Raw genomic sequence first — 12,730 nt, 5'->3', positions numbered from 1 at the left:
TGAAAATAGCATTTTATCTGGGTTTTTTAATGTTATACATGTTGAGATCATACAGCAGACATTAGTGTCAGTTATGTTTGGTGTGTTCTGCACTTGAGAACTGTGTTCTATAAATATTTTATTGCTTATGAAATCAGGGTAGGTTTCAGCTTGAAGTTCAGTGAACTATGTGACATGCCAACAGTGACATCCAAACCTTCTGTAAAATAACTTTGATTTCAGTATGCTATAGACAGTTTCTGAAATCTGTTTTGTAACAAACGTGCTTGTCTTGGCTCCAAAACAGACAGTGCTGGAATGTTATTTCAAACCTGGAGAATTCTTCCTAATTAGAAAAGCTCCACCTAAAAATTCTGGTTTATTGAAGTATTGAACTCAATCCCTGTGTCTTGGAATTTTGTTTCCACTGTAAGAAATGTTAAGTTTTGGGGTCTTTTTATAGCATGACAATGACAGTATAGTAACTTTGTGGCATTTTGCAACCCCCTTTTTCTGCTTTATTTTGACTTCCAGTTCATTGTCGGGAATGACTGGTATATTCAATTCAGGCACTTGGAAAGGAATAAGAGTAACATGCTTTTAAACATTAAACTAATAAGGGAAATCTTCCTGGAATAGATTGAAACTGCATTTTGTTTGCAGTTTATTTTTTATCAAGTAGAAGGCCTCTGCCAGGACAAGTGCAGGCATTCTCTTCCTCTTGCCATGGGTGATTCGAACACGCCTCTGCATTCGGCCCAGAGGCAGGAACTTACAGGATACTCTGATAATTCAACTTTCCTGTTTTGCCTTACTCACTTCCCTTAAGACTTTATGTGTTGTTGTATTCCTCACGCACCCCATACGCCTTTCGGCCACCAGCTGAATCCATGGCTGAGGGAGCGCTGGGAGCAGGGTACCCGGGGAGCAAATGGGAACACTGCAGCAGTAGGGACAGAACAGTGTCACCAGCCTGCTGGTGGTGTGTTGGAGGAACTTCCAGTTTCTGGCATTTTCCAGTATTTGAGTCATGGAGTGATTATTTTAGCCCCTTTAGGAGTGTTTCATGAACCCATCAGTGAATGAGCTCCTCTCTGAGAGAGGAAGGGAATTTTAAAATAAAAAGTCATAACATGGCAACAGGATAAACATGGTCCTGCTCCTAGATAAGCTTCTAAGAAGGTGAAGGAAGGATCATTTTCAGCTAAACTTAATCACGGGTAGAATAAACAGAACGGACTGCTCTTGGCTGGTGGCAACAGGCTTTGGCAAATAACTTTTCAGAATGGAAGGAGATGGTTTAATTTGGAGGCATGAATTGGATTTTTCTTAGCTTATCGAAAAGGTTTTATTTTTATTTTTCTCAAGTGCTTTAGTAAGCTTTTCCAAGTTGACACCATAGAAAATTCTTACTTTTAGGTTGCAGCAGTCTTCATAAGGAAAAATGATTCTTTTTTACAGAAAAGGAACCGTGTTTTTAGGTGATGGATATATACAGCTCTGACTTCGTAAGGTTTTAGTTGTTTGTTTCTTCAAATTCTTGAAGCTAGGCTACAACAAAGTTTCAGAAACAAAGACCTACTATAGTATCAGCTACCTGTAATAAATGGGAATCTGTAGTTATGGAATACGAAAGGTCATTTCTGAATTGATGTTATTTCTTGTGTGATGCCCTAGGCAAAGTGACAGCTGCCTTTTGATTCTAACTTTTCAGCAGCATAAAAACCAGCATTCCTTTACTTTTTCACTCCTAATTTCATATAATGAAGCAACACATTCTTTATGGCCTCTTAGCACTGTCTTGCTAAAACTAAATAAATTTAATTGCAATTGCAAGTGAAGATTGATCTTAGTATATTGCATATTTGTGATAACCATTCTACTGAAATTTGTGTCCACTACGATAATTTTTCAGAGAAGCAAGCGTCTGCAAATGACCCCTGTTAACCATTGTTAGTAGCTTACAGATATGCTCATACAACTTGCAATCTTAATGAATTAATAGAAGAAGATGCACAGTAGCTCTCAGTAATGAGAACTGAAAATATGTTTTAAGTTGCAATATTTGACCATTATTATGAAGGGCGTTTCCCCCCTAATTTGTGGTTCAGATGGAAAGAAGCCACTGTGCATGACAGTGTGTGTACTCAAGTCATGCTTGCCATGTTTGGTGATTAGCTGTGTCAGTGTTTAATGTGTAACGATGCTGTAATTGTGCGAGAACAGTAAAGGAGAATCCATTAGAAAGGTTAGTGAATTACAAACCACTGATCAGTGTAAATTCATCTGTATTTTTCAAATATTCATTTGAAAAACTGCACTGCTATGTTAGCTGAAGCCCTAAGATGTAGAAGGGGAGAGGCTTTCCAGAGATGTGCAAATCAGACAGGATCCTTTTAATATATATTTTTCATTTCCATGAAAGGTGATAAGCGTGCAGATTGTCTTTCGTCTCTACATTCTTCCCCATTCTAATGGATCTGAAGCCTAATGCTGCAGATACCAAATATCATTTGAAGCAAAAATACTAGACAAAAACTTCCCCCTGGAGCTCATTAGTACCAGTTCTTAATTATCCTGGGGCCCACTGCTGAAGGAGGGAAGAAGCATTCATACTACTCATGTGCTGGAAAAACCCTCTGTGCAGCATTTGCTCTGCCAGATTGGAAATTAGAACTGCTGCTTCATAGAAAGTTGTTATTCAACAGTAGACTCCTGAGTGTTTTCCTCCCAAGACTGCTGTCGTTGTGGACTGTACCAAATACTGAGGTCTATTGTTTAAAAACTGTGCATATGTTCATACGTGTTCAGATTTTTTTGGATTTAGAACACTTTACCTAGATATTTGCTCAACAAAGGTGCTTAGTAACAAAAGACTTTTCTTAAGAAGAGGAAAAAACCCTTAACTCCTTAAATACTTTTAGATTTTGGTTTTTAAACTAGGAACTCCTAAAATTAGAAGCAAGACAGCCCTATTTTTACTGACAGTAGAGTCTTACAGTGTTTCCTACAATCTCCTGCTGTTCGAAGGAATGCTCCAACCTATGTGACAAAGGGAGACACACAACTCTATACAGCTTTCAGTCCTGACACTACTTTCTGTTAATCTAGGCAAGGGGAAAATTTCTAGGAATACGCTGGGAGCATCACAGTGCTGGGGTGCAGGTCCCGCTGCCCTCGGTGCTATCCCTGAGGCACCCCGAAAGCTTCTGCTTGTGGAGCCCTGCCTTAGGGTGCCACCTGCTGCCCACCTCCTGAGAGAAAACAACCTGTGGCTGGACGGGCAGCTCTCTCCAAAATATGCCCCAAGATAAAAAAGAAGCTCTTAAGGAAGGAGCTGGTTCAGAGAACCACTTCTGCAGTCAGGTGGGCATATCTCTGGTTAGTTTCCATGCTGTGAATGAGCATGGTGGAGGAGCACAGGGCATTTGTGCTCCAGTCCAGTGACACTGCCTAGTCTCTCTCCCCTGCAGAGCTTTCTCTAGTGATTTCTGGCCCTGTTCTTGCCCTTTTCCAGTCCCCTTCCCTGACAGTTCACTCTTTGCATGCTTTAAAGTCACCTACTCTGAAGCCAGCAGACCTCCTGCCTGGCAAGAGTGAATCAATGAGCCCGTAGCACTTCTGCGCGATCACGTTGTTGCTTCCAAACTTCCCAATGGGATATGGGATCGGATCCACCTAAACAAGCAATGTCCTCTCTCCTCTTTCATATCTTGGCAATTGCCGTTGACTGGGTTACAGCTGCTTGTGTTCCTTGTCTCTTACAGACCAGAACTAGAGGCAATGAGAGAACCAAAATCTACTACAGCTCAAGTGGAGGAGCTGTTGGTCTTGGGATAGCACCAATGGAGACGCTTCTTTCTGTCGGAACACGAGGGATACTATTCTTTTTTTTAAAATCCAATGTCTATTAGCATCTAAAAAATGCTTCCAAAGTGTTTAAATGCTCTGCGCTGCTTAAGATGCTTCAGTTTCTTTCCTTGGAGTCATGTGAAACGGAGTTACTCACACCTGGAGCATGAACTGTGTTGCAGGAGCTGCCGTGGTGGCCAGGGCCATTCCCATTGCACTCGCATTTTCTTCAGGTCCAGATGTGTATATGCAGTCTTCTTGTGTTTCAGAAAGTGTGCACACAACTTTTGCATCTACCATATATTAAAAAATTACATACTATATGTTATTATTTACAATAGATTATTTAGGTATAATACATATCTCAAAAATATATATATGTGTCTCTGTATATATATATGTGTGCCTTCCTAGGGAAAAGGTGGGAACGTGAACAACAGAGGTGTTTATAAGGATTGTTCTTGAAAGACCTGCAAGTAGCTTGTAGTGTTCTGCAGGAATTCACTTACAGTAAAAGAGTATTTATTGTTTCATATTTATACGTATTTAAGATAGTTTTGGATGAGCACAGAGAAGAATCTTTTAACGGTTACTCTTTTGTCAGAGGCCTGCAAACAGGGTATTACCCTTCACAGTGTTTTCAAGTGTATACAGTGCCAAAGTGTAAGGTCTGCTGATGCGTATGTCAAATGGGCAAATTGCTTAGGGCTTTTAAGCAGTTTGCTCTTTCCCTCATCTCATTCACATGCATGCGTTTGAAGGGGCCTTTGTGCTTGGGAAAAGAAACCCCGAGCAATAAAAGCATATTGCAATCAAATTATTACAATTTATCTGCATACTTGCATTATTTGATACACTGTAAATCCATATGGGTAAAAAGCTGTGCTAATGAAAGTGATCTGCACCCTTGCTGTTGGTACCTGCTTCCTCCAAAGATGCCTTTGTTACTTGTAGCCATAGCTTCAGTTCTACCTTTATTTATCGTCTGCGTGATCCCAACTATCCTTGCATGTATTTCCTTACCCTGAAGTCTCATAAATTTCATTTTCTTAATTTACAGCTTTGTGCCCGAATCTCCTTCCTTGGAAAATGATGTTATTTCAACGAGAAAGCAACCCCCAAATAGCCACCCATCTTCACTGTCCTCTCAAACGGAACCTGCCTCCCTGGTAGATCACCATGACATCTCAAAAGACCAAAGGAGCATAAGTTTTGACCGTTCCAGCACTGACATAGACTCTACTGACGGGACTGATTTACCTCCTCCAGGAGACGCCTACCCTGATGAAAAGACCACTGATTTCTCTTTCATTGATGTAAGTTACCATAATGGGAAACGTAAGTTCTCCTTCTGTGTTAACTGTGTTGTTACCTGTGTTAATCACTGTGAAGCAGTATCTTCTGGAAACTTTGCACTCAATCTTCCTCTGCCTTTTATTTATCGCATTGAATTTTCCCAACTGACTTCCTGCCTGAAAATTTTAAGATCAAAGCTACAAAGTTTTTCTAGTTCCTGTAACACTTAGGTTCTGAGAGACTGCAAAAAGCTATTGGCCTTGGATAGTGTCTGCCAGTCGCTTGATAAAACTGCTGGTTTTCTTATAGCTCGCTGAGGAGCAGAATGCAAGGAGTTAAACGGCTTTATGAACATTGGGAACATAATTAAATGACACAAATACCTAGTGACTGCTGTGCTATCAGCCAAGCAGCTTTAAGGCTATAAAGACATTTTCTGTTGTTTCTCTTATTCACGATTGGTCTCTTTCTGTAGTAGCTTACAACTACATTTTAAAGGAATTTTTCATACTTAATCTTGCGGCTGTAAGAAAAGTAATTTTTGGCCATACACAGTTAATGAGGCTTAGTGTTCTTTGAAAGCACGGATGCAACTGTAGTTTTTCAGTACAGCTCCCAGGAAGTACTGGATTTTCTTTAGTAAGAGTTGGTGCACCTTTTTTTATTATACAGTATCTAATGGCAGATATATTGGTAAGTGCAAGATTCCCAACTTGAAGGCGTTGTGCAGCTGCTAGGAAGGTCTTGGTTGCACTGCCTTGCTTGTCAAAGTGCCATCACACCTTCTGAACAGAGTAGACTGCTCTGTAAAATGTAGGAAGGATGCAAGCAGGTTTGTGCTGGAGGCAGTTTGATCTGGTGCAGCAGAATTGACTGTTAAAATCACAGCTGCTTCCTGCGTAGGCTGTGCGAAAGTGCCTCCAGCCAGCTCTGTTCTCTGCTGGTGTTGCCATCCGTGGGGAGCTGCAGAAACCAGTGTTTTGCCAAAGTAGGTGCTGCTCTCATCTTCCAGCCCACCCCAGCTCTGAAGCAGAGGCCATGTTCCGTGATCCATTGCTTTGAGATCTCTAACCACATGTGCCTTGGCCATGGTAGCAGTTCCTAACGCTTTGGCAGAATATCCCAAGTGCACTTTTTGCTCTGTAAAGGAAGTGTTAGTCACTCATAACAGCACGGATGGTGGTTAGTCTCTGTCTGTCAGTGGTTCTGCAGGTAGTGGAGATGGTCCTACGTTGTACTGTTCCCTGGATGGCTAGGGGTGTCTCTTTAAAACATGAATAGCTACAAGTACAGGCGGCAATACGCTGCTTTAATCGGTAGTTTTTCTGACCTGAAATCTCTTGAAAAGAGACAAAACCACGTCTTCTGAAGAGAAACAGGAGGCTCAGTACTGATTACAGGCAAGTCTCTAACAAGTTGCTTTAAATAAATAAATTACGGCTCTTTCTTTTGCTCTCTAAATGTTACTACCTTACCGTCAAGCACAGAGGTGCATGTGTGTGTTTGAGTGGTATGACACTTAACTTGCAGTCTCCTTGTTGCTGATGAGTGGCTTGAAATTACTGTAGATGCAACCCTTCAGAACAATGAAATTACAGCACTCTACTACAAGAGAATTTTGTGTAGTTGCTCTTTTTAGATCCTAGTCATCTTACTGGCCCTCAGCTGTTACTGGCTAGTAAGGCCTCTTCTTCTTCTATTGTTAAAATACATCAGGAACCAAAATCCAATTTATTGCAGTTATTTTTTATTAATTTAGTGAAAACAATTCATGCAGTTCAGACATCCACAGCCAAGAGAGATCAAAGAACCAGCACTCCACCTAGTTAGCCACAATGTAGCATATCCTCATCATAAATTCTCTTTAATATAGCTTTAAGTAACTACAAGAATAATAATCAGGCAAATACATATAGCTTAATTAAACTGAATGGGTTAATGTGTTAAAGTAGGTTGGGAAATCATTATAGAGGAGATGGCTTCTTTTCAGGCTGGTTGAAAGTAAAGACTTTGTTTCTTTTTATAGCAAACCACTATTCTGGACTCCAGTGCACTGAAAACTCGTGTACAGCTCAGCAAAAAGAGACGCCGCCGGGCTCCTATTTCCCACTCTCTTAGAAGAAGCAGAGGGCTGGAGTTTGAAAACAGATTTTCTCTGACAGAAGAACCAGATAATACCTGGATGTTTAAAGATTCCACAGGTATCCCTCAACTCTCTGAAACAATTAGCAGTAATTGACTTGGTTGTAAGGGCAGGAATTTCTAAACAGTGTAACATACCTGAAGTTGCATCAAGGTTTAACAGCAGCTTCCTTTTCTCACCTCTGGGTGATCCTTTAAGTCAGGTCTTCCCTTCCATTTTTTGGAGCCTTTGGAGTGAGGGAAGCCACAGTAGCCAGACCTGCAGAAGACCAGGGTGAAGGAGAGCTTTGATTCAGTTTCCCTTAGTTTCTGGCTGCTGACTTAAGAGAATTTTGCTCACTGAGAAAATACTGAGTTTAGAAACTGCTGCGGTAGGATGCACATTCTTTATATCTAGACCTGTGGTTGCCTGATAAGAGCAACTGTAATTGTTCATATTCTACAAGCACTCATAAATATTCTTTCTTTCTAGCATCTATAAGCACTATAGGACTAAAGAGGCCTAGTTAAGGATAAATCTACTCCTTAATTCATTCTATGAAAAATGTCCCCCCTCCTGGCCTGTCCTATTACTTAGGATGCAATAAGGAAATGCATCAGACATTGAAAATCCTTGCTTGTGGAAGTGAATGAATGGCTTATTGCACGCGCTCGTTATAGATCCGTGATTTTGCAGCATTACAGTGCTATGGTGATAGATGCTGCAGATATCCTTTAGATATTCCCTGAGTGGAGGAATTATTGGTGTTGCAGCCTGTTCTTTAGAGAGGCTGGTGATATTTTTGTAGCTGAGGGGACCTATTTAAAAAGTCAGTTTTGTGACCCACAGTTTCAGCTTTCCCTTAAAGCCTGTGAATACAGGAAAGAAAATGTGATCAAACTGATCTCTTGTATAGCCTCCTAATCAATGGAAAGACTGTTGTCTGTGTGATGGTTACTTTGGTGTGGGTTTAACAGACCTAAAAAATTTTGAAGGCTTTCCTTGATAAGAAGTGCTGTTCTGGAAGCTGACATGTAGTTAGCGCCTTCCCTTGGGTGTGCAGACTTCGGCTCCTCAGCCTCTTGGAATCAAAGCCCTGCTTTGAGCGGGAGGTAGACCTGATGACTTCAGATGTTTCTCTGCCAGTTCTAAATTAATCTCATGTCCTGTGATCAACGGAAATATTTAGAAGCATCAACATTCATGAAATTAGGAGTACCTTCTGCTCCCTCATCTCTGTCAGCAAGAAATCTTTCTAGTGCTGTGTACTTAGTATGTTTGCTTTGATCTCTGTTGAAGCATTGAACTGTCCTGTGGTGTGTTAATATTACTCTTAATGTGTTTCTGAATGGAAGAAGAGATCTAGAACAAGGTGCAGATGAAAAGCCTGCTAATTCCAACACCCCCCCACCCCCAACCCCGCTTTTTTTTTTTTTTTTTTTTTTTTAAACAATTAGAAGAGAAGAAAACTACACAACAGGAAGATACTGATGAGGAAGAAAAGATACAGCATACTGTGAGATCATCGTCTGTACAAGCACAGAGACTTCCCGTATTTCCAGGACTAGACCACTCTGTTCTCAAGGTGAACACAGGCAGGGCGTGTCAGATAAGAGTTAAACCGTTTCAGTAGCTGCAGATGATATCTAGGAACAGAGCTAGGGAGTTTTGCTGAAGATGACGATGTTGTCGTTGTGGGGCCGGTGCGAGGGCAGGGGGCATATGTGTAGAAAACCCTCACAGTTATGTTACTCACTTTTAACTGTTGGCTGGAAATACTAAGTGATTTTGGGAAAAAAATCAGCTTTGCAATAGCAAGCATGCTTTCAAAAAAAAAGAATCCCTGCACTGATTTCAGGAATGGATTTTTTTGTTTTTATAAATCTGAGTGATGTGGTTTGCATTCCAAAAAAAAAGTTTGAAAGCTGGCTTAAAAAAGGAGCCCTTTTCTTTATTCTTCTATTTAGGCCCAACTGCGAAAAAGACAAGAGTCTGAGAGTCCTGGTGAAGTGAATTCTGCTCAGTTGTTCAAATCCGCTAAACCGCAACTGCAGCTTGGAACTCCTGGTAGCAGACTGCTGCCCTCCAGTGTGGAGAAGCAGGACAGGTGAGAGACTTCCAGTGTCAGAAAGATGCTAATACTCATTTTGGTGAAAGAAAAAAATAATGCAAGTATGCTTCCCAAGGCTGTAGGGGAAATTGTATATTTCTTTTTCTGTAGTGAGTTTTCATAAGTAAATAACATTTTTTTTTTTTTTTCTATATCTTAGGTCAGAAGAAAAGTCTCCTCAGTGGCTGAAGGAGCTGAAATCAAAGAAGAGACAGAGCCATTATGAGAATCAGGTTTGAAAAGGTATATCCCTACAGGAAGAGGGGCTTTGCTGAGTGAAAGTGATAAAAACACACATGAAAAATGTTTCCTTAATGTGTCAGTATGGTCACTCTGAAAGCATAAACACTGAAGCATACGTGGCATGAAGTGTGCACCCAGGAATGTAAAGTAATTGTGTTAATTCAGAGCAGGTTTTTGTAGAAGTGAAGTTTTCATTCACAGGTGATACAGTTTCCCTGATTCTCTGCAGATAATTCCCTTTTTTAACAACACTTGGACTGGTTGTGCTGCAATTTCATAGTGCTTCCATCAAGCAAGAATGGTCAAGTCACTGAATAACTGAGGCTTGCACACATTTTGAAAACCTTGGTGTGTGTTGTTTCAGCCGTGTTCTGGGTAACTCTTGAGTGTTTAGGGCATTAAATAGGACAAGACCAAGATGACACTAGGACAGCAGTATGCGTTTGTAGGGGCTTTCTGTAACAGACACGGTTTGTGTGTGAGACAAAGCAGACACAGCAGGGTGTGACTGCTCTCCTGACCATGTCATACCGTTACTTCAGTTGTTTCTGTTTTTTTCTTTCCAGATAGCGATTCTAACTAGAAGAAGATAAAGAAGTTTATCAGAAGCCTTAACTCATCTGAACCTAAAATTCACGTCATGTTGCTGCTGTTTGCTTCCTGCCTCAACTGCTATGTGCATGGTGCCTTCCTGTTTTGTGGAGAAAGCTGCTTAATATTCATAGTCAAATACAAAGCTGTATCTTTTCAGATATGGGAGGATAGTCACTTTAGACCTGCCTGAAAGAAGAACTGGTGGTTCACAGATAGCACTTCAGAAAGTCTTGAAAGATAGTAATATTTTATCTGGGAGTGCTGTGCACCAGAAAAGTCCCCTTGCTGTTGAACAAAGGCTACATTTCTACGTAGGTGTTCAGCAGCTCAAAAGCGTGACTTTTGGTAGACATGTGAGGTGTAAGGCTGGGCTTTGTGTTTGCTTATGAAAATAACAATTTTAATCAAATTTATCTTTTTTTGTGAAAAAATAGTAAGCTCCTATTTAGAATTAAGTTTGTGGAAGGTGAGAGTGAAAGAACAAATTATGTTTACTGCCATATTGAAAAAGGAAACTTGATTATTTTTTGTAAAAAGTATTTTTGATTGGCTTATATTTACATGTGATCTGCTGACCTAGCAGATGAATATAATTTTTAGATGAACAAAATGTTAACTTTTGTCACTCTTGAAATGGTATATTCTGTGTTTTGTCAGCATGTGGAATAATTGCTTCATTGGAATGTCTTTCCTGAAGAGGATCAAGCAATAATGTCAACGAGTTCTCTTTAAAAGAAAAAAAAATAATAAAATATGTAAATACTGTTTTTATAACAAAAAAGGAAGCGAAGAGGGAGGATGTTACACTCATATCAGGGTTCCAGTTAATTGTTGAATGTCACTTTAATAGCAATTTGGATAGTCCCACTTCACATTTTTATTTGTTAATCTGTAAATACCAGGTTTATGTTTTTATTTTTATGCTGATTTTGTGAGATAACCTAAATGTGATCTTCAGTTTCTTAGATGATTTACTTTTTTTCTTTTGGTAAGTCTGATGTTATAGCGGTATAGGTATCTCATGCACAACACGGGTGTTACAAATACCACTAATAACTCTAATATGTTAATATCTTTGAATACAGATTCTGAAATATCAACCAAGATGTCCACTTAAGACCTACTTTATTCTTTCCCCAAATAAGTGCTCTTTTTAGTAAACCTTTTAAAATGTAGCCCGACGAGGGAGGTTATTCTGTTGTGTCAGTATTCCTCACGACTCGACTAAGAAAGCAGCAACGTGGGAAAAACAAAGGGAGACCGGAGCTGGCCCTAAAGCCACGGGGACCGTGTGACAGTGGTGGGGCTGAGTGGGAGCAGATGCTGCTCCTTGTGTTGCACTTCCCAGTGTCCTGCTGATGGGCTTTTGTAGATGTTAATGATAAAGCACCAGCACTTGAACTCATTTTCCTTTTTTTTTTTTTTTTTCCTAATGATTGGTGTTTGGAAAAGCTTGATGTACGTGGGGGGTTACCACAATGGTGCATCTGCTAGCCAGAGTGGCATGCCTGGTCTGATGTCTATCAAGCTTGTAGCTGCCAAAACCATGTGCCAATACTTCTCATGGAGGACTCACAGATGAGGTGATTTTTAGTCCCAGTCTGCTCATAGGAAATAACAGCATTATGTCAGGAGACAAGTCCCATATGCGCATATCTCTCTCCCAGATTTAGTTCTGGGAGCAGCTCCCTGTACTTCATGGAGGTGAAATGTAAATTCTGTGATGTAAAACAAATCTTTACTTGCTGCTTTGCCCTATTTCACATCAGAGCCGTCCCTTCTAATGATTAAGAAATGATCACCCCAGATTTCTGCCAAGTGTTTCACTCTGTGTGGCTTTTAACCCTGGGCAATGGGAGATGGACTTCCATTTGAATGCAGCTGATTAAAGAGCGACTCTTGGCTAATTTTAAATGTTGCACATATTTTCTTCCCTCTTCTTTAGGTGATGGTGGAAAAGGCAACTCTTAAAGATAAGCTTTGCATATGTGTCTTTCGGGATATTTTTTATTTTTCTTATGGCAGCACTCGAGGGTACCATCAGTTGTATACCATGTGCGGCACGCGTGCTTCGGTCAGCCCTGAGCAGCAGTGTTTGCAGGTGTGAGAGAAGAATGATGATTCCTTTTCTTACTCAGATGAAGTGGGGCTTACTTTAAACAGTATGTAGAAATCGGGTAAATTCCCCCTGCTTATGAGAATATTTACACAGGCTTGATTTTTTTTAATTCAGCAGGCTGACAGTATTGCATTACCAATAGTTGGAGGATTTACTTGTTCTTGGTCTAATAAATGAAGGCCAGAAATTCTGTAACTGCAGTGTTTGCTCTGTGTTTGAGGCAACTGAGGGAATTAATACTAGGTTTCCACAAAGCCCTTTGAATGTGTATGCATTTCCACATCTGCTTGGACAATGCACTGAAACTTACTGTATTTTAGTAGTTTAACCTACTACTGAGAAATGTTTAATGCTTAAATGTCTGATTAAAAAGCATCTTTAGAATGTTGTTGAATGGGAAAGTGTTTTTTCTGCT

The 12,730-nt window shown here is 40.2% G+C and overlaps 1 protein-coding gene across 5 annotated transcripts in view; it reads left to right on the top strand.

The window, feature by feature from the left end:
• The window catches only part of KIAA1671 (KIAA1671 ortholog), an 87,109-nt gene extending 74,410 nt beyond the window's left edge, over nt 1-12,699 (top strand). For all 5 annotated transcript variants that reach the window (XM_040611938.1, XM_040611960.1, XM_040611946.1 and 2 more), the window contains 6 exons: nt 4,892-5,147; nt 7,154-7,328; nt 8,707-8,834; nt 9,217-9,356; nt 9,520-9,602; nt 10,169-12,699. In XM_040611938.1, the coding sequence (XP_040467872.1) occupies nt 4,892-5,147; nt 7,154-7,328; nt 8,707-8,834; nt 9,217-9,356; nt 9,520-9,598 (778 nt within the window). In that variant the 3' untranslated portion in view covers nt 9,599-9,602; nt 10,169-12,699. The remainder of the gene's footprint in view (nt 1-4,891; nt 5,148-7,153; nt 7,329-8,706; nt 8,835-9,216; nt 9,357-9,519; nt 9,603-10,168) is intronic.
• Nucleotides 12,700-12,730: the final 31 nt, after the last annotated feature.

Source organism: Falco naumanni, chromosome 1 (assembly GCF_017639655.2).
Source record: "Falco naumanni isolate bFalNau1 chromosome 1, bFalNau1.pat, whole genome shotgun sequence".
In the NCBI taxonomy this organism is placed as follows: domain Eukaryota; kingdom Metazoa; phylum Chordata; class Aves; order Falconiformes; family Falconidae; genus Falco; species Falco naumanni.
Note: the sequence above shows the minus strand (reverse complement) of the source record. Positions and strands in the feature narration are given on the sequence as shown.